This window comes from Lithobates pipiens, unplaced genomic scaffold, assembly GCF_037356315.1.
Source record: "Lithobates pipiens isolate NorthernLeopardFrog02 unplaced genomic scaffold, aLitPip1_a1.2 Scaffold_18, whole genome shotgun sequence".
NCBI lineage: Eukaryota > Metazoa > Chordata > Amphibia > Anura > Ranidae > Lithobates > Lithobates pipiens.
Window position 1 is genome coordinate 472,298,753 of NW_027507758.1, and position 22,683 is coordinate 472,321,435.

The 22,683-nt window shown below is 39.0% G+C and overlaps 1 protein-coding gene across 1 annotated transcript; it reads left to right on the forward strand.

Annotated features, from left to right (window-relative positions):
• Positions 1–2,614: 2,614 nt before the first annotated feature.
• On the forward strand, positions 2,615–6,228 carry FOXL2 (forkhead box L2). Its single transcript, XM_077488318.1, has one exon. The coding sequence runs from the start codon at positions 3,118–3,120 to the stop codon at positions 4,093–4,095; it is 978 nt and encodes a 325-aa protein (XP_077344444.1). The 5' UTR covers positions 2,615–3,117; the 3' UTR covers positions 4,096–6,228.
• The last annotated feature ends 16,455 nt before the right edge of the window (positions 6,229–22,683 follow it).

A 22,683-nucleotide genomic window follows, 5' to 3' on the forward strand; every position in this document is an offset into this window, starting at 1 on the left:
CAGTCATAATATAATTATGATATAGTATAATGTTTTACAAATTTTATACAAATATTGTCATTTTATATATATTGTTATACAATTGTTATACAGGCATACCCCACTTTTAAATACACAATGGGGCTGTAAAGTGCAAAATCAGGCTCACTTCTGCATAGAAACCAATGAGCTTCTAACCCCAGCTTGTTCAATTGAGCTTTGGTAATGAAACCTGGAACCTCATTGGTTTCTATGCAGAAGTGAGCCTGATTTTGCACTTTATAGCTTTAGTAAATAAACCCCATTGTGTACTTAAATGTGGGGTATGCCGATATTTTTACACAATGTACTAGACGTATTAGAGTGATTTACTAAAACAGTATATTATTCAACCTTTGAATTTGTGAACCCATATTTAAGCGCAGATAAAAAAAAAAGACATAGGAGTTGATTTACTAAAACTGGTAAAAGCAAAGTCTGGTGCAGCTCTGCATAGAAACCAATCACTTTCCAGTTGTATTGTCATAGCTTAATCAAACAAGCTTAAGATAGATGCTGATTGGCTGCAAAGCAGTACTGCACCAAATTTTCCATTCTCCAGTTTTAAATAAACCCTATTTTCTTTTCATATGGTGGATGAATACAGTTTAATTGGCGTAAGTGAACAATGCACAGCCTTAATAAATCAACCTCCTATCACAAGTCCGATATAATATGTGAATGATCAGCCTGGGCCGCAGTGATCATACCGACCTTACTGCAGATAGAATATACTGTACCCATCCCCTGTATCATCTCTTGCACCTTTACCACTCTATATATGTCCATATCTATTACTATGGAGCTCTACAAGTCATGTAGAACTACAAACATCAGCATGCCAAGCCAGCTTCTACTAATCCACATAGTCCCACAGCCATTGGCTATAGTATAGCTTTAAGTTACCTAAAGCTATACCAGTTTTTTTATGTTTTTTTTTTTTTTTTACAGATTCAGTGGCCATATACACATAAACTTTATTTTTTATTTGTATTATTATTATTATTATTTAAACAATATAATAATAACAATTAAAATATGGACCCTGATAGATCTGCATTGCTATAGTGTGTGCAGAGCTGATACAAGTCCCCTCTCTCTTATTGATGCTGATGATTATTGTAATGTGTCTGATCTGTCATTGGCCAGTGAGATATTATCTACAAATCCCAATAACAGTCCTCCTTAAACAATAAACACTTCTCTATGACATGTGTACATGCAATGTGAACTGCCTCTTTGGGATCTCCAGCTAACCCATCATATGGATTAGAAATGCTTTTACAGCTCATAATAATTATTGATTACTCTGGCAGCTGTGGGTCCTATTAATTCCTTGTAACTCAATTAATCTTTGTTTTATCTGCGAACAGTGAACGAGATCATGTAGTAAAATAAATAAATACATGCAGTAAGCAGTCAATAAATGCAGTAAGTGGATTTGGTCTCTCTTCAGTTTATACAATTCATAGTACGAGGTGATCCTGATTGCTTTGTTTTAGCTACATTTTACTCATTGATTATTGTTACATGAATCTGTGACCATGATTTACTAAAGGAATTGATCATGTTCACGTTGCAAAGCGAATTTTCATTTTGCAAAGAAAAATTTTCAATGTGGCAAAAATTTGCAATTATTAAAAAAAAAAAATAATAATAATAAAAAAAAACAGGATTTCTGCTTGCATGTCAGTTGATTATTGACATCAGCACAGCTTTTCTATTCACAAAGGTAAGGGAAAATCCCCTTGCACGGTGAAAATTCACTTTGCAAAGTGAACATGCTAAGTTCAATTAATAAATCTAAGGTTTGTGCATCTACATAATTTTTATATATATATATATATATATATATATTATATATATATATATATATATATATATATATATGCATGTGTGTGTGTGTGTATATATATATATATATCAGCAAAGTGTATAAAAATCAAGCGAGTCTCCTGGGCACATATAAAATCGGTATTACTGGGTAATAATTGCATGAAATAATGTGCACAAATGATGATAATTTCGCATAATAAATGTAAGCCTTGATCCCATTCGCCTACCCCTATTTCTTTTTCTAGTATGCGAATATTTACCGTTTGTAATAAGATTCGTTAGCGATAAATGAAGGGAGCTGGTGGGGTGAAATGTCCTCGGAAAGTTAGTCCTTTGGCTGTCACACACCATAGAGTGTCACCAAGGGATGATGAAGAGGTGCCTCTGATCCCTGGACAAACAGACCATCTGCAGAGTGGTGATAAATCTAGCGTTAAATAGAGAATGAGCGAAGTGTTAGCTTTGGACTCCTGTGGCAGATCCAGTCTCCTATCTAGAAGGGCAGAGAGGAAAGCTTCATTGGGATAGAAATCTAAACACATGCAGCCCAGAGGAGGCAGATCTGCAGGCTATGCACAAAGCTCCAGGCGCAAAGTGTGGAGCAGCAAGGGTTAAAGAGCCAAGGGGTTTGGGATAGGATAGGATATGGGGTGAGAGGTCCCTGCGCCCCCAAGCTGCGCACTGCCTAAATGATAGGTGTGATCTCCAAGCTGTCAGGTTGGACGTCTGTGACTTGGAGGTGAACCCTTCCCTCCCCAGGCTGCTCTCCCAGCTATAGAGGGGGAGCTGCTGACGGAAGCGGAACTTGGCTGACTTCTAATACAATGAAACTAGAGGAAGGATCCTCAGTCACAGGTCTCAGCCTCCTGCAAAGACAGAGGAACACGAGAGAGGGGGCAAGACTTGGACAACACTAGTTCATCTGATGCGCCGCCAGTGCCCAACAGCCAGAGGAGCTGATTGCTACAAGAGGCAGTCTTCTGTGGAGCAGCAAGCAGCGCCTGGACATCTGTGCTCTACAAGTGTCATCGGACTCAATTAGGCACTGATACCCGCTGTGCCTCTAAATCTGAACTGTGGGCACATACTGTGGTTCCACCAGTGTCAGGACTTCTGGACTGCACATTGGACTTCTATAATCAAGTACAGAGTCTGGAAGTGCTCTCTTGACCATCTTCACTTGGCAGCCTCTGATATCCAGGAGATATTACCTATCAAACCCAAAGCTCACAGCAGCTGGCATATGGACCTGCAGTTTCTCCTATGAGTGCCACTTCAGCTTCTTCGGAATATTCCAGTCTGGGCAGCTGCTTTGGCCAGAGAGGTGCCAACATGGCTTCCTACCAGGCATCTGATGAGAACACGGTGGCTCTAATGGCCCACAACCCCAATGCCAGCAAGGAGGTGGAGAGGGACAAGGATGACTTGAGCCAGGAAAAGGGTCAAGAGAAGCCGGACCCGTCTCAGAAGCCCCCTTATTCCTATGTGGCACTGATTGCCATGGCCATCAGGGAAAGCCCAGAGAAAAGACTGACCCTGTCTGCCATCTACCAGTACATCATCAGTAAATTTCCATTTTATGAGAAAAACAAGAAGGGCTGGCAGAACAGTATAAGACACAACCTCAGCCTCAATGAGTGCTTCATCAAGGTTCCCCGAGAAGGTGGTGGAGAAAGGAAGGGCAACTACTGGACCCTGGACCCGGCATGTGAGGATATGTTCGAGAAGGGCAACTACAGAAGGAGAAGACGGATGAAAAGGCCATTCCGACCCCCTCCTACCCATTTCCAGGCAGGTAAGAGCTTGTTCAGCAGTGACACTTACGGCTACCTGTCCCCACCCAAGTACCTGCAGTCCACCTTCATGAACAATTCATGGTCCCTGGGGCAGCCTCCAACCCCTATGTCCTACACTTCCTGTCAGATGGCCGGTGGCAATGTTAGCCCAGTCAATGTGAAGGGACTGTCGGCATCGTCCTCCTACAGTCCATATTCTAGAGTACAGAGCATGTCATTACCCAGTATGGTCAACTCCTACAATGGCATGAGCCACCATCATCACCACCCGCATGCTCATCACCCCCAGCAGCTGAGCCCGGCCAGCCCCGCACCCCCACCTGCAGCAACTCCTAATGGGGTGCAGTTCCCTTGTGCCAGACAACCCGAGCTGTCTATGATGCACTGTTCCTACTGGGACCATGAAACCAAACACAGCGCCCTGCACCCCAGAATAGACCTCTGAGAGAGGACCTTATAAGACTGAACCCACCGTTCACCCAGCTTTGAGGATAACCTAAATGACTGATTTGAGGATCTGTCTACAATGTTTATCCCAGCTCCGAGCACTCTTAGGGAGACCCCACAATGCTGATCTGAAGACTTAACTACAAAGTGCACCCCACCTCTGAGAACCCACAGTTCACCAGTCTGTGGAGACCCTACATGATTGATCTGAGGACTTATCTACAATGTGCACCCCAGCACTGAGATCCCACAATTTACCAGTTTGGGAAGGCACCAGAAGACTGAACTGCGGAACAACCTATACATTGCATCCCAATTCTGAAAGTCCATAGTCCAGAAATTTGGGGAACCCCACAAAGACATAGAACCTTCCAATAATGCGCACCCCCTGGATAGGCCTCTGAAGACAGACATTTCTCTTTAAGAAGATTCAGCTCCTATTGCCAGTCTCTTTTGGTAGTTGAGGATTATTATAGGCTTGGTGCCATAGAGACACTGGGGAACTGATTTTATTACAGCCCTCTGCTGAAGGCAGTGTAAGTGTATCATTGTATAGTAGTGTGATGTACCTGTCTAACTGTGACACTTCCTCCATGTTTACACTGATATGAAGCCACACCATATACATTCTGTATACAGCTATGGTACACATACACAGACTGTGCTGATCTTGAGCTGGCATCCTATAGCTCTTTCTACTGCTAGACAACTACTAGTCTCAGAATGCTACCCTAGGAAGTGCTGGGTCTTGTAGTTCCACTAGAGTTGGTGGCAGATGTACCATAAAACTGGAGCAAAGTGGAGCACTTATTCAATAAAATGTCTTGCTTTTTCCCCCAAAAGTACAAATGATTCATTTTGGGCGATTTACTAAAGAAGTTGAATATCTTCACACAAGAAATTGTGAGAATGTTCCTTCAAGCATCCATTTATGTGCAGATAAAACAAATAAACAAATATTTGCTTTTCACATGATTCGATACTTGAAGTGAATATTCGCACAGTTTATTGTGTAAGTATCCATAACTCCTTTAGTAAATTAGCCTAATTGCAATGTGCTACAGCTCCAGGTTTGTTCAAACTTTATGGAATTCTAAATTAAAGTGCAAAGAGAACCTGGTTTATACATACAGCACCCCACTTTTATTATTAAGGATTTTTGCACATTCCAGCAGTGCATTTGAGACATTTGTAGTGTAATATGTGCTGATAGCTATACGATCAGGTCAGATCATTATCTCAGTATATTACAGAATGTCTGCATTATTCCACATTTTGGGGGCATTGCCAGAGCAACCAAATAAATCCATCTTCTAGTTTTACATCTGATTTTACAAAAGGCACAAAGTTACCCCCCATAGCAGCTACTGATTCCATTTTCAATAAATAAGGACATGTCACTAGTCCCTTGCTTGACACCAATAGATTGGCCCATTCATTTTTTTCTGTATACAAAGATGGCAACATTTTGTCTTTCTCTTTTCTGTAAGATGATACACTATATTGACAGTATAGATACAAATCCCAAAGCAAAATCAACCGACTGCACTACACTAGTAAAATCAATGCTCGTGTGATTAGGATGACTGAGAAAAATGTGAGGTTGATTTACTAAAAGAGGTAGTAGGAGTTGTTTACTCAGCAGATTAGTAGTAAATAAAGTGACGCTGTGTTCACCTTGAATACCCAGTAATGTTTTTAATTTCCTTCGCACATGATTGGGTTTTCAAAGGGAAGAAAGCTTCCCCTTATTTACTAATATTCAGTTTGGAAAGCAAACATTCACCTTGATACGTGAACAGCTACTCTTTTAGTAAATGTGAAATTCATTTCAGTCACTGTACATGAGCTTGTTCACACTACAATCCCGGAAAAAGGCATGTTTTACGCGTGTTAACGCACTATAGCGCACGTATTTTGGTGCCAAGTTTGTGTTTTTGTACAGCAGAATCCGTTATGACTCCTCTCCCCCCTCGAGGACTATCCGCTGACACTCTGAGCTGTGTATGGCCGATATTTGGGACCAATTTTCTCATACTGAAGTCAGTTAGCACTTTTTTTTTTGGATTTTATGTTTTGGTTGTATTTTTAGCCTTGTAAATCCCCCCAATAAAATATTCTTTTTCTTTTATCCTAGTCGTCCATTATGTGTAGCTGTGAGTCCTGGAATGGCTTTTTTTTGTTTGTTTTTTAAGTAGAAAAAAAATACTGAATTATATATACAGAACCTGCAAAATTAAAGCGAAAAGGCCCCTCGCTTTATTCAATTTATACAGTATTTTTATTACTATTTACAGTACACATTTTATGATGTTAGCACATTAGTAAATACGCCGTATATGTTATTTAAATTATTATACATAATAAATTATCAAGTGCTTTATGTATGAATTTAATTTAATTTATTCTTGCAGCAGTTCCAGACTCGATATATCAACAATAATCGTTATGAGGTTAATTTTCCTGACGTTTTGTGTTCAGTATGACAGATCTCTGATATACTGACAGGTCAGCAGTCAGACTTGTTTTCATATTGCTGGTGTCCGGGGTGGTGATCATTCCCCTATCATTCCCCTATGGGCTGTAGTTGTGTGTGCAAGGCGGAGGAAGTATGTGTTGTACATACAATGCAGGCTGCTGTATATTCATGGGGGGCTCAGGGATGGGGGTGACTGTAGGCTCTATGTCTAATTCATTTATTTGGAATGTACAATTCTGGCCGTTCGTATTCAAACTGCAGGCTAAGGATTCTTGAAAAAGTGACAGTTAACTTAAACTTGAGAAATAAGGTTTAAACATCTCAAGGATAAAATAAAGATCCTTATATTTGTGTCGATTTTGAATCGAGCCTATGGCATTTTTTTAACAGGAAAATATCTTATGGCATTACTGTCTACTTTACTGCTTTCTGCATCTCGAAATAGTCCTTTCAAACCCTATGTAATATATACAGGCATATCCCACGTTTAAGTACACAATGGGGTTTATTTACTAAAGTTAGAAAGTGCAAAATCAGGCTCACTTCTGCATAGAAACCAATAGCTTCTAACCCCAGCTTGTTTAGTTAAGCTTTGGTAATAAAACCTGGAAGCTCATTGGTTTCTATGCAGAAGTGAGCCTGATTTTGCACTTTCTAGCTTTAGTAAATAAACCCCATTGTGTACTTAAAAGTTGGGTATACCTGTATATATATTTATATATATATATATATATATATATATTTATATATATATATATATATATATATATATAGTCCAAACACTTATCACTGCTATAATATTCAGAGATCACAGCTGAGTGCAGTTACATATTATATTCTTCTTTGTTTATTTTAATTAGTTGTCTCAGTGCATATTTATTATTATTAATGTTTTAAATTATGGACAGGAGCTGCATACATTAAGCTTCGGCAGAACTTAGGTTTATACTCTTTAGTAAACGCTCTGTGTATTGTAAGGCACAGTCTGGACTTTTATAACAAAAAACTTTATTTATTACATAATATGTAGAATAATCCAATAAACTTTTAAGTGTCACAGAACTCTCCAGGCAACCTCCCATGCACATATACTCGATATGCATTTCTTACATGATGCCATTTTTCTCTTCTTGATTTGTTTTGTTACTGTATTAACTAGAAAGAGTTATGATCTATATATCTTTCTCTTTCTGTCTCACTTTTCTATTTGTTATTTGTATGGGTAGGAAAAAAAATAGATCAGCATTGTAGAAATGTCTGCTTTGCAGGTCATGACGGGGTAATTTGCTAAAGGTTGTATTTACCTAACCCAATTGCATGCAAGAAAAAATAAATCCTATTTTTTTTTACATTTTCCCTGGCACATACTTGAGTATTCAAAATGAACATAGATTCGTGGTATTTACTAAGCTCAATGGAATCCACTTTTCTAAGTGAGCAGTAGGTACTCTTCTAGCAAATCTATCTATCCCCAGGAAAAATGTAATCACAGCAAAGTTTAGTGTAGTGCTGATGGGGTAAGGACACTAATATCTATCTATCTATTTATCTATCTATCTATCTATCTACTATCATAATATATATATATATATATATATAGAGAGAGAGAGAGAGAGAGAGAGAGAGAGAGAGATTTATTACCCCTTTGTGCAGGAAAATAAGTCAGCAAGGTAGAATCTTGTGCAGGTTTCTCATTATTGTTCTTTAGATATTATTATCTATGTAAGGAATTAATTTAGCATAGTGTATTCTTTAGAAATTTAATTCATATCTATCTACCTATCTATCTATCTCCAAGAAAAATGTAATCTCAGCAAAGTCTTATGTAGTGCTGATAGGGTAAGGACACTAATATCTATCTATCTATCTATCTATCTATCTATCTATCTATCTATCTATCTATCTATCTATCTATCTATCTATCTATCTATCTATCTATCGCCATGGTATTTATTATTTATCAGAGTGAGTTAGTGCTTTAGCTGTGTGCCCACCTATGTCTATGGTATTTGCTATCTATGCAGGCAATGTAGCCCAGTATAAGTATGCAAAGTGTTGTAAGGACAGAGTAAGAGTATTAGTTGTATGAAGGCTGGCAGGAGAGGAGTGCTGTCATCCTGAGGCCAGTTCTGAGCTGCAGACAGATCTCTTCCCCAGGACATCCCGGGCCCTTTCTATGTAATGAGTGCCAGGAAGGAAACCCAGGGCAGCCTCATCAGCTGAATGCACAGCTACATTCTGGGTATGGTGTGCACACATATATGGAGACAGCACAAATAAACACCTACTCACTGACAGGCAGACATGTGAAGACTAGATCAAGTTCTGACAAGTCAATGATTCTCACCACTAGCACTGGAAAGCACGTCTTTCTTCTAGGAATATGTGATTATGGCGAATCTCTATACTATATCCATGTATGGGATGTAAGGAGTAGGGCCCAGAGCTCTATAGGCTGAGCCCTGCATTCCTGTCCCCCCAGTCTCATCGCTGGATGGATGGGGTCTGGTCTGTTCTATGGGATCATTATACTGCACATGGCCAGTCTGATCTCTATCTCTGAACAATTAATAAAGCATACCATATTGTGCTAAACATATGTAATCATATACTATAGGTGATAAACAGTGGAAATAGGCACCATTTATATATTGTAGGGATAGGGATAGAAAGGCAATTCATGTTTTACTTATTGGATTATTATTAAGGAAGTTGCAGAGAGTTGCACACACACACACACACACACACACACATATATATATATATATATATATATATATATATATATATATATATATATATACACAACACACACCAATTAAATACCAATGATATCAGTTCAAAAATAAATAAATTATATATATATATATATATATATATATATATATATATATATATATATATATATATATATATATATATATATATATATATATATATATATATTTATATATAAATTTATTTGTATAATTTATTTATTTCTTCCTCCTTGTGGACCTTCTTGGGGCAGCTGTCATCTCTGAATACTGTACACGTGTAGTGTAGTTGTATGGATACTGGCCTTGTTCTAGATTGTAGGCACAGCATAGACAGAGTACTGCAGTGTCGGATGCTGGCAGATAGAGATGCTTTGTGAGATACCGTATAACTTTCTTCAGGAAGTAACCTATCATGGGAATTGGAAAGTTCTGTGGCCCATTTAATGCTTTACAGATTAGTCTGCATAGGGAGAGTGCAGCAGGCGGATGAATACTATAAAGATCTGGGACTTGATTAAGAGCAGATTGGATTCCATACAGTATGTGACTTCATACACTGGCCAGCACTAGGCTGCTATCTGCACAGTAGAAAAAAAAGTGACTGAGCAAAATGTGATCTGTAGTTCTGTGTTAACTGGGAAGCTTGATGAGACTATTAGACAATGAGACATTAGCTAGTAGAAGTGTCCCCTCCCTGTCACTGATTGAGAACATGGGTCAGGCAGGATGTCTACAGAGGTACAAATCATCTTAATGAGACATAAGATAGAGAGGGGGCAGCAATCAGGAAACAGCACATTAATCAGATCTGCAATGGCTGTGCACTGAGGGGCTGTATGCACATAGTGCAGTGATGATGGACGTGCGCCTACACAGTGCAAAGAACACACAGCTACACTGCAGACTCTATAGCCCATTAATGATGGGTGTACAACTACACTGAAGCTTGCTCTATACATACAGTGTATGGATGATAGATATTCACCTATACACCTACACTGCCCTCTGCTGTACACTTACAGTGTTGGGATAATGGATGTGTACCTATACAGTGCACAAAACACAAACAGTTCTTGCAGCCTGCTTTATATACAGTATACAGTATATCAATGACGGATAAGAACATATTTACCTACACTGCAGCCTGCTGTACACATACAGTGCATGGATGTTGGATGTGCGATTATACAACACAGACAGATATACTGCAGCCTCCTGTATACATACCGTGCATTAATGTTGTATATGAACCTATACACCTACAGTGCAGCCCCTTGTATACATACAGTGTATTAATGGTGTATATGCACCTATACACCTACACTGCAGCCTCCTGTATACATACCGTGCATTAATGTTGTATATGCACCTATACACCTACAGTGCAGCCCCCTGTATACATACAGTGTATTAATGGTGTATATGCCCCTATACACCTACACTGCAGCCTCCTGTATACATACCGTGCATTAATGTTGTATATGCACCTATACACCTACAGTGCAGCCCCCTGTATACATACAGTGTATTAATGGTGTATATGCACCTATACACCTACACTGCAGCCTACTGTATACATACAGTGTATTAATGTTGTATATGCACCTATACACCTACACTGCAGCCTCCTGTATACATACAGTGCGTTCATGAATATGCACCTATACCTATACACTGGAGTCTGCTGTATACATACAGTAAATTGATGATAGTCGCACATCTATACACCTACACTGGAGTCTGCAGTACACAGTGCATAGGTGATGGCTGTACACCTACACTGCAGTCTGCTGTATACAGGGGCGATCATTTTATGCGATTAGAATCTCACTGCTTTCTTATCTCTTCTAAAAGACTGTTTTCTATATGGTTTCAAGAGGAGAAGCATGATGATTTGGGAGCCAATCTTGTCTCCTTGAAGCGCTCCAATATCTGGATTTGTTTTTACTATAGAAGCAACTATTTTCTACTCTTATCCAATGTCCAGCTAGCTTCAGAGGACATCCTGATTTTTTTTAATTCTCCTAAAAAAGGTTATAAGAATAGATCTAAATCACCCCAATATGTACAGTTCAAACATAATAAAATTATCAATAGTAATAATAATAATCATCATTATTATTATTATTGTTTTATTATTATTATTATTAACATACTATATTTTATTGTATATAATATATTTTTTTTAAGTTACATAGTAGGTGAGGTTGAAAAAAGACACAAGTCCATCAAGTCCAACCTTATATGTCAGTATTACATTGTATATCTCTCTTTTTCTTAAATTTAAAATGGATTATGTTTAATGTCAGTGTGTTTTATGTCAGTTTGTTTTATGTCAGTGTGTGTTTATGTCAGTGTTTTATGTCAGTGTGTTTATGTCAGTGTGTGTTTATGTCAGTGTTCCAGTCTTCTCCTGTAGGCTGAGTGGACAGACAGGTAGTGAGCACCTGAAGGATCAGAGAGACACGTGTCCCCAGGTGATTGGCTGCTCTGTGTGACCTGTACATGGATAGGTAGACACCCCAGGGACAAATAATTGTGGATGATGGATGATTTTATTTATTTACCAAAAAGAAAAAAAAATCACTGTCAGATTAATAATCATGAGTATTTACATGGAAGTGACCTCCGATCCTTTATTAATGAATCCCTATTTCACGAATCTTTTTTAATATGAACGAATTCTTTACACGTCCATCGATCCTTTATCTACAAGAGGGTTCTTTGTGTATGAATGGGGTTTTTTATGTTTGGCTTGATTCTTTATGTATGATTATTTTTTTATGTATATATTGCATTAATGCAGCGACCGTTTGTATATGAATTGACTCTTTATGACTTGATCCCTTAGCTTTAGCATATACAGATTTCTCTGTTATGTATGGATACCTGGTATATGTGAATTCATCTATTATGTACTGTATGCAGAGATTATATATAGTGACACAAGTACAGTACAGGCTAATGTGCGCATTCGTATCCTTGATTTAGTACATAGGATTGTCTGTATTTGTCTGTCCATGGTCAGGAGGTGTCAGACGGATTTTCATTCTACAGAACTCCTACACCCCACCATTCTGTAATGATTGTGCCACTAAACAGACACTTTTTGGGCTCATCACATGCAAAGAAATGTGAACGTCCAATAACGCACATATTGGCATTTTTATGCGTTTCTTTTTAATGCGTTTGTGCCTAACTAATGCTTTTCAGAGGCCTCTTCTGTGTTGGTTTCCTATATTTTCGAACTATCGCATCAGCTGGTAAAAATTTCGAAATCAATCTCAAACACACTATAATAGGGACGTGCATTTACACTGACATCAGTGGAAGCATTGGGGAGAGGTAAGCCTTCCAAACTACACACAGCAGGTCATTTTTGGAGCAACATAAAGCCAGGCAAACCCGACTGTGTAAATAACACTGGTCATTGTAATGGGCACACTTTTGACAGGCATTTGTGTGGATACAAACATGCCCATGAAATGCCTGCTTATGAAGCTAGTGTAAACTTAGCCTTAAATACACACAACATTATCCTTATTACATAGCTTCAACTATCATAGGAGCTCATCATTTGCCATCCAGTGAGATCTACTAGATAAATGTGTGTTTTTATTGATTTTTATTATTTTAGTTTTTGTGATTGACTGTAAAAAAAAAAAAAAAAAAAAACTTTTATACATCGGCCCTGTTATTGTGCCTTTAGGAGTTCATGGACAATGAAAGGAACATGATGTTATACAATAATATATCAGTACCATACCACATTACTATATGCTGTGCTGTACAAAACTCCCTATCTATTATCTATCTATCTATCTATCTATCTATCTATCTATCTATCTATCTATCTATCTATCTATATCTATCTATTCCCCTCTATCACTCTTAGGCTGACCATACATTCCATCATTTTCTAATTCAATTTTCTTTTAGATTTACCAAAACCATATAATATAAGGTTAAACCTAAACACCTTTAATTATGCCCTTGTATTACATAGCTGAAGGTAAATCTAAAGGAAATTAAATAAGAAAACTGTATAATGTATGGCCAGCCTTATCTATCTATCTATCTATCTATCTATCTATCTATCTATCTATCTATCTATCTATCTATCTATCTATCTATCTAACTATTAAAAACTACATGTGGTCAATTTACTAAAAGAAAAAAGTATGTAAAGTGAATTTCCACTCTGCAAGTCACGTGTAAACAAAAATTAAATTTTTTTTTTGTTTGCACTTGATTTGGTATTTAAATTACACGAAATTTTCACCACATTCGCTAAGGTAAATGAAAATCCCACTGTAAAGTGAAAATTCACATTGCAAAGTGAATATGCTTTACTTCTTTATTATATCAGGCACGATCTATCTGGCCATCCATAGATCCATTTGTGCTATGTCAGGGCAGCTGGTCCTGTAATTTTTAGGCTTCCTGCCCAGGAAGGGTTAAGTCCAGCCCAAACAAACAGGCCGCAGCTTTGTACGCACTTCCTCGGGAAAGGAGCAAGTGAAGAACTGTGCTGAGCGCTGTATGCCTTCTCCATGTCCGCCCCATGTGAAGTGCACCCATCACCCACCTCCAGCAGACAGGAAGGCAAGCTGGACATCACAAGAGCAGCTCAGGAATAGCCTCAACTATTATATTTATACATCCAGTCTATCTCAGTATAAGTTGGGAAACTGTTCATTTTTTATTTTTTCTCTTGCTGCATGATTAAGTATTCAAATGAACACAGTGCCTCACCTTATTTGCTAACCACTCACTTTGCAACCTATACAGGCATACCCCACTTTTAAGTAAATCACTCTAATACGTCTAGTACATTGTGTAACAATATAGGCATAACCCACATTTAAGTACACAATGGGGTTTATTTACTAAAGCTAGAAAGTGCAAAATCAGGCTCACTTCTGCATAGAAACCAATGAGCTTCCAGGTTTTATTACCAAAGCTTAATTGAACAAGCTGGGGTTAGAAGCTCATTGGTTTCTATGCAGAAGTGAGCCTGATTTTGCACTTCCCAGCTTTAGTAAATAAACCCCATTGTGTATTTAACAGTGGGGTATGCCTGTATTTTTATTTTTAAAAGTCCCTATTCCTATTAAATCAACCCCAATGACACTATGGGGGGGGGGGGGGGGGGTTACTAATAATGGTGCACTTAGAATCTAGAGCAGCTGTGCATAGTAACCAATCAGCTTCTAACTTCAGTTTGTTCAATTAAGCTTTGGCAATAAAACCTGGAAGCTGATTGGTTTCTATGCAGAGTTGCGCCAAATTTTGCACTCTCCGGTTTTAGTAAACAACCCCCTGTGCTCCTGGCTATACGCCATCCTTTCATTAGGAGGTTTTTATCATATATATATATATATATATATATATATATATATATATGTATATATATATATATATATATATATATATATATATATTGTATATATAAAATTCAAAATTGTTCAGTGCCCATACAATGAGTTTTCTTTTTCTACACCAAATATAAAAAAAATAAAAAAAAATTCCTTGCACAAAAACCTCATTAGGTGTGTGATGTAATACGTAATAAATTGCTGAATAATAGGTCATTGATAGTAGTGAACATAACAACTTACACTGTGGACATGAGAACATGGCACAACTGGGTTCATTTAATAAAGAAGGTGTTTTACTCGGGCCACAGTGAGCTCCCAGTTATTCAACTAATAATTTGCAGAAAATGCAAAAAATACATTTTGATTGGGTGTTTAAAGTGAGAGGGTCCATGGCCCAATTCTGACTGTACAACTTGGAGCAGCTTTTAGTAACCCCTTTACCCCAGATAAACCCTTGAAATAATGTTGAGGTCTGCTGAAGAAACCCCTGCTAAAACAATATTTTATCTATAGGTCACAGTACATTAGCCCGATCAGTAAGTTGTAGAATGTTTTATATAGAAAGGATAAAGAAAATTGAATAACTACTAGAGCATTTGACACGCCAAGTGGATTCTAACACTTCTCTGCTCTATATGGCAATATTCTAGGGCAGTGATGGCGAACCTTGAGCCTGAGTGCCCAAACTGCAACACAAAACCAACTTATTTATTTCAAAGTGCCAACAATGTGGTTAAACCTGAATGTGGAGGTTTTAGTTTAGAAAAAACAACTCATACAGTTGTCTGAGATAATTAACATCTTTTTTCTTAAAAGAAAAACACAATAATAGAACTTTCAATTATATAGTTTTTTTTTATTGAAAAACAAAATAAACTCTACATGTGCATGTATTTTTGAATAAGGGATACTCAACTTGTAATATGATTATATGCGCAAGACACAGGCCAATGATTTCTGATGTGTCACATGTTCACCTCCAGACATCACAGCACACCCTCATCAAGTTCTGTATATTTTCCTCTAAAGCTGGATATACACTATACGATTTTTTTGTAGATTTTTTCCTTCAGATTTACCAAAACCATATAATACGAGGTCAAACCTTAAGGCCCCTTTCACACTGGGGCAATTCCAAACTGCCAGTAAAACATTTGAGCGCTTTTAACCTCCCTGGCGGTATTCCCTAGTCTGGCTCGGGGTGGAATTTCAGAACAAAAAGCGGTAACCCCCGAGCCAGACTCGGGATAGCATCGCAGGATCCAGGAAGAGGTTACTTACCTTTTTCCTCTGCGATATCCAGTGTGTGTGGCTTGTCCTCCACTCGATTCATCACAGAGCCAGACTCCATTCCCTGCGAGCATTGCGACGCACAGGGACGGAGAACGGCGCCAAATTCAAAAAGTGAAACACACACTATACGTACAGTTTACTGTAATCTTACAGATTACATTACTGTATGAAATTATTTCACATCCCCTTTGTCCCTAGTGGTTTGTCCAGTGTCCTACATGTAGTTTTATATTATAAATACTGTTCTTTCTGCCTGGAAACTGGAGATTGTCCATAGCAACCAAAACCGTCCCTTTACATTAAAAGTGGTTTTAGACCAGCTAGAAAACATCGATAATAAATTAAAATCACTTGCAGAATTGAGAGATAGTGATTTGTGGGGTTGTGAGCTGTCATCAAATACTGAAAAGTAATGACAGTGACGATTCTGCAACTGAGCAAATTTCAGTGTTTTTGATTTGATTACATTATTGAACCATTTTTATTATTATTATATTATTATTTGGTATAAATATTTATGTTTATTTATTATATTATAATTTATCATTTCGTTTTTCAAACTTTATCATACCCGGGATGTCTGCTAGACTCTTGTTTGGACAGATTTAAGTGAGTTATTCCTAAGAATTACAGGTCTTCAATATAAAATGCCAAATTTCCATGCAAAATAATTGTACCGCTTTCAGCATCAAAAATCTGAAATAATCATACCGCCAGGGAGGTTACAGAACTTTTCAGTCGCTTTTAAAGAGCTTTGCATTAATTTAAATGGACACAGGTGTTTTTTCACCTCACTGCCAGCCCACTGCCTCAGTGTGAAAGCATTCATTGATTTTAATCGAAATAGGTTTTTGTGAGTTTTTCAGGCGATTTTTTTTAGCGTGAAAGCACCTGAAAAGCGCCTCACTGTGAAAGGGGTCTAAGCCCTTGTACACACGGTCGGAAATTCCGATGGAAAATTTCCAATCGGACCGTGTTGTTAGATAATCAGACCGTGTGTGGGCTCCATCGGACTTTTTCTGTCGGAATGTCCAACCAACAAAGTTTGAGGGCTGGATATAAAATTTTCCGACAACATGATCCGATCGGACTTTGTCCGATCATTTGTAGAGAATTCCGATCAGACAAAGTGCCACGCATGCTCAGATCAAATTACGAGACCAAAGCTATTGGCTACTAGCCTGAACATAGTCCCGTCGTAACGAAATAACGTCATCACGTTCTGAACGATCGGATTTTCTGACAACTTTGTCCGACCGTGTGTATGCAACACCAGTTTTGGACAAAATCCGTCGGAAAAAATCAGACGGATTTTGTTGTCAGAACATCTGACCGTGTGTACAAAGGCTAAGAGTTTCAATTTGTATGCAATCAGGCAGGCCCTTGCACTACATGGTTTTGGTACATCTAAAGGAAATCAGACAGAAAAATGTGTATAGTGTTTATGGGGTCTTACTGTTCCTGATGCAGACCCGTAGCCACCCAGGTGATTAACACCCACCCCAGGAGGGATTGCAGTCAGTTCAGCACTCACCTGGCTCTGGCGTTCAGTGTCCGTGTGCCTGGCAGCAGCTTCTCATTCTCACACATCTCCATCACCATGCAGCACATCACACATCTTTATCACCCCATCATGCAGCACAATGTACATTTGCATGCAGCACATCACATGTCTCCATCACCATGCCACACATCACACATCTTCATTGCCATGCAGAACATCACACGTTCCATCACCATGCAGAACATTACACATCACCATCACACTGTAAAATTCTAGCACATATTATGTATCGGCCTTCAGCTCACACCTCTCTGTTGTCTGGACACATCACATCAGTGAGTTACAGCACATTACACATCACCATGTAACTCATAGTAGACCTCCTCACCATGCATCACACCTCTCCATGCAGCTTATGGCACACTTTCCTCTCTATCACACATCTGGTCCTCCCCCCTCTGAAGCTCACCACCCCCTCCCCTTCTGCTGTGGTATGGCAGTGGTGCAGTGACACTCTTGTATCATCATGCTCCCTCTGCCCATACACACCTCTCTTTCTATCACCATAGCACAGAACATGGTCATGTGGCATGGCTCATCACGTGTAGCTCAGGTCACATGACCCAGTCTCATCTCTGGGCTTTCTCACCTATAGAACGAAGTGGTTGCACTTAAGCAACCATCCAGGCAAACAAATGACCGTCATCCTATCCCTTAAAGAGAACTAGAGTAGGCCTGACAGTATTGTGGTACAGTATGTGGTCAGGACACACCATAGATATTAGAGGGCAAAATCTCATACCTCTGCGGGAAATAATTTTGGTCTGTCAAAAATACTAAATCTGGCTGATCATCATTCCATCATGAATGACTGTCCAGGATTGACTTCTGCTGCCATCAGACATAAAAATCATTTGTTATGCTGAATTTGCTTCAATAAAACCTTTGATTGTGAAAAAAAAAAAAAAAAAAAAAATCATACCTGTTGGGAATTGACTGTTTTTGGCACTGACCAGTATTAAAAGCCTTGTGGAGGAACCCTTGGGTTGAGTAAGTATGGAATTTACTAGCTGATGGGTTGCTGATCCCCTTAGTTAACAGCACCACTACATATCTCTGCAATCAACCCAGGAACACAAGCTCATGATATCCAAAAATGTATGTCTGTTGACTGAAAGGCCTTGTATAAAATGATTTGTTAATATCCAACCATCATCTAATATTCATGGAGAGTGTGTTTACTAAACAGAGTTTGAAGGTTAAGGGTAATTTTCTATTGGTCAATTAATTTGATTTTTATGGAGACTCTATTGCCAAATGCATGTTTTGCCATGCAGCTATTCACCAATTCTATAAAACAATCATTATATATTTTTTATAATAGAATCCTAAAATCCATAGAAAAAGTAATTAATATCTCAAAAATAAACATAGCAAATAACATAAAATAAAAATAACACATAAAAATAAAACAAATAAATAAATAAAAGAACAAATAGCTTGTGAGTCCTGACACCATCATTGAGCGTTATTTAGAATTTATTCACACAAGATTCACACAACCTTTACCCAAGATTCACACATTTACAACTGAACACTAAGTGCTAGAATACACACGTATGCATTGCAGTAATGTGTGGTAACAGCATCTTGCAACAATATGCGATAATGCATGGCACTTTGTTCATTTAGAATGGCACCCCAGCACTCGAGTACAATCGGTGCCAATGGACCTGCACTGAAGCACAACACAATGCGTGGAGTGTTGTGGTGCGATGAGTTTGACAAAAATTTGCAGCTTGGTTTCCCTTCCAGTGATGCATGCTGTCACTTCATTCTAAGGGTTGGTTCACACCACTTGTATCACACAGAAACACACTGTCCTCTACAGACACGCTGGTGTGCCATTCATTCTTGCAGTGATTGTAAAGTCTTATTTAAAAAAACAAAAACAAACATATTATACTTACCGCCTCTGAGCATTTTGTTTTGCACAGAGCAGCCTGGATCCTCCTCTTCTCAGGTCCCTCTTCACTGCTCCTGGCCCCTCCCTCGTGTTAAGTGCCACCACAACCAGAAGCTTGCTATGGGGGCACCCAAGCCGAGTCACAGCTCCATGTGTCCATTCATACACGGAACAGAGCCCCGACTCGGGTCCGCCCCCTCTCTCCCCTGATTGGCTAACTGACTTTGATTGACAGACATGGGAGCCAATGGCACTGCTGCTATGTGCCAATCAGGAAGAGAGTCCCAGATGGCTAAGACACTCGTGAACATCGCTGGAGAGAGATGGGGCTCAGGCTAGTAATTAGGGGGTGCTGGGGAGGCTGCTGCACACAGAAGGTTTTTTATCTTAATGCATAGAATGCATTAATGCGGATGCTTTTTGCAGCCACCAAAATTCATGGTACTGTTGTAGCATGTGGTTTGGTGTGACAGGAGCTTAAAGAGGAAGTTCACAGAAAAAGTTAACCTCCACTTTTCGGAACTCTCCCCCCCTCTGGTGTCACATTTGGCAGATACCTGTATTATACAAGTATCTGCACCCACTTCCAGGAATAGACTCCCACTGGAGTCACGCCCCTTCACGTCACCCCCCGCTGTGTTCTGGGAAACACACAGGTCCCAGAACACAGCCGGACCAGTAAGGATGCAGAGCGCGACTGCGCATGCGCAGTAGGGAACCAGAAAGTGAGGCCGCAATGCTTCACTTCCTGATTCCCTCATGAGGATGGCGGCGGGCGCAGCCAAGAGACGAGTGATTGCTCAGCTTCAGCTGTCGACATCGCGGGCACCCTGGACAGGTAAGTGTCCATTTATTAAAAGTCAGCAGCTGCAGTATTTGTAGCTGCTGGCTTTTAATATTTTTTTTTTTTTTTAGTGGACCGCCCTGCTTTAAAAATTGCACATGCAGTAGTTTTTGTGCATTCCCACATATTTGACAGTCCAACCAAAATTAATGGGCTGTCCTAAGTGAGGGGGAACATGCAAAAACACGCTCAGAAGCATGTTTTATGGTGTGAACCAGAATGGGCTGCCTTAATACAATGCACAATGCAACATACCAAATATCACTTCCTTTTTTTACTTAGGTTGATGTGTAGGGTTAGGTTTATGATTAGGATTAGAGATTTTGTTTGGGGTTAAAGTGGTTGTAAACCCACTTTTTGGACTTCTACCTATAGGTAAGCCTAAAATAAGGCTTACCTACAGGTAGTGGAAATATCTCCTAATCGTGTGTCGTTTAGGAGATATTTCACTTGTAGTCCGCCGAAAATTCCAACGGCGCGTGCACGGGGAAGAAGCGAAACGAAGTGCCATTTCTTCCCTAGCCTGTGCCGCTAATCGCAGCTCCCGTACGCGGCTCTGACAAATCACAGAGCCGGAGTCCGCGGCCCGCAAGGAAGAGGGACCAGAAGATGGACGCTGCCTACACAGGGGACATTGCTGGATTCTTTTGCAGGTAAGTGGCACATAATGGGCTAGTATGCAATGCATACTAGCCCATTATGCTTTTCATTTGCAGGCTTTGCAGCGAGCAAAAGAGGAAGTAAAACCCATCAGGGTTTATTTCCTCTTTAAGGGCCATTAAGCGACTGTTAGGTTTTTCAAAGTGATTGTACCTCACCTTACAAAACAACCCATTCAGTTTAAAATATAAATGAAAGGCAAAACATTTGCGTATACATATAAAAAATATAAAAAAAATATTAGAAATACAGTATTTATTTTTATTTTCTATATGTGATCACATAATCTCTGTTCTTAGCTACATAAGACCTGGGGGAGTAGAAACAGCAGAATACTGGTCTGCCCAGTAATAGGCTGGGCGGGGGAGGGGGGGCATGTCAGGGCAAGTTCCAAGCATATCCAGAGATTGTGTTCTCTTGCCTAGTGTGGTCAGATTTTAATAGGAAAGCAGAGGGACTGACAGGGACACCAGGGATTTCACTCCAAGAAAGCAATACAGAAAGAACAGGATACTTTTTACATGGTACAAGAGGCACATATCAGGAATGTGAAATGTTGGCTACATGTTCTTTAAGTGTGACAAATACAATATTTTGGGTAGTTAACAATCACATAACATGTGCTATCCCTTATTTGTGCCAGAAATGTGTGTGCCTTTCTGGAATCAAAACACTTGCACCGAAGACATGATACATTTTAGAAGATGAAAATAAATGTACAGATCTAGATTTCCGCATGGTAGAGTTTTTAACGTGAACGCCCATTTGTTTGTCTTGTGTAAAATATTTAGCCATGAGAAGATGACTACCTGACAATATATTTGACAGATCTTTAAATGATACTCTGTCATTGTCTATGCCTTGAGAGCCTTAGCTACTGAAACATGAAAGGAAACCATCATCACTGAGTCACAGGAATTATATTCACTGCACAGAGAAAATTGAGAATAATACCATATTCACCCTGGCCTCACTTGGTTCACTTTACACAGCTACAATGTATTGAGTGAAAGTTCTCAACTCCTTTGGTAAATCAGCTTCATGGCATTTTAGCTGAGCTCACTTTGAATAGCCAATTATGTGCAGATTAACAAAATAAATAAACAGAAGGTTGTTTCTCACATGATTGGATAAGTGATCCGTCTCTCATTGGGGAGTTCTCCCTTCACTTCCTGTCCTATAACCAAAACAGGAAGTAGTGAAGGAATCCAAAAGTGAAGGAATCCATAGTTGTCTCCTGGCTCACCAGAGCTAGTGTCCCCAATAGAATATCCCTTCTATTCCTGTCCTAATGACAACCCAAAATTTAAGATTTTCTTTTACTTTCACTTCTGGTGATATCAGTAAACTTTACAAATAAAGAGGGTGACTTTCTCTAATAGAGACACAGACAGCAATAAAATACCCAACAGGTGTTCTAATCCCTCTCCACTCTATCCAACACATACTTTAGTTATACTTTAAACCAGCCTTTCTCAACCTTTTCAACACAGAGGAACCCTTGAAATAACTTTCCAGTCTCAAGAAACCCCTGCTAAAATGACTAAGTCTACAACTCATGATACATTAGTGTGATGGTCAGTGGTAAGCATGCCCCTTACACTTGTGGTCACTGAGAAGAATTACCCCCTTACAGATAGCTAAAAAGATCAATGGTGTCACTGGAAACTTATCTAAGAGGCAAAAATTGTCATTCCTCA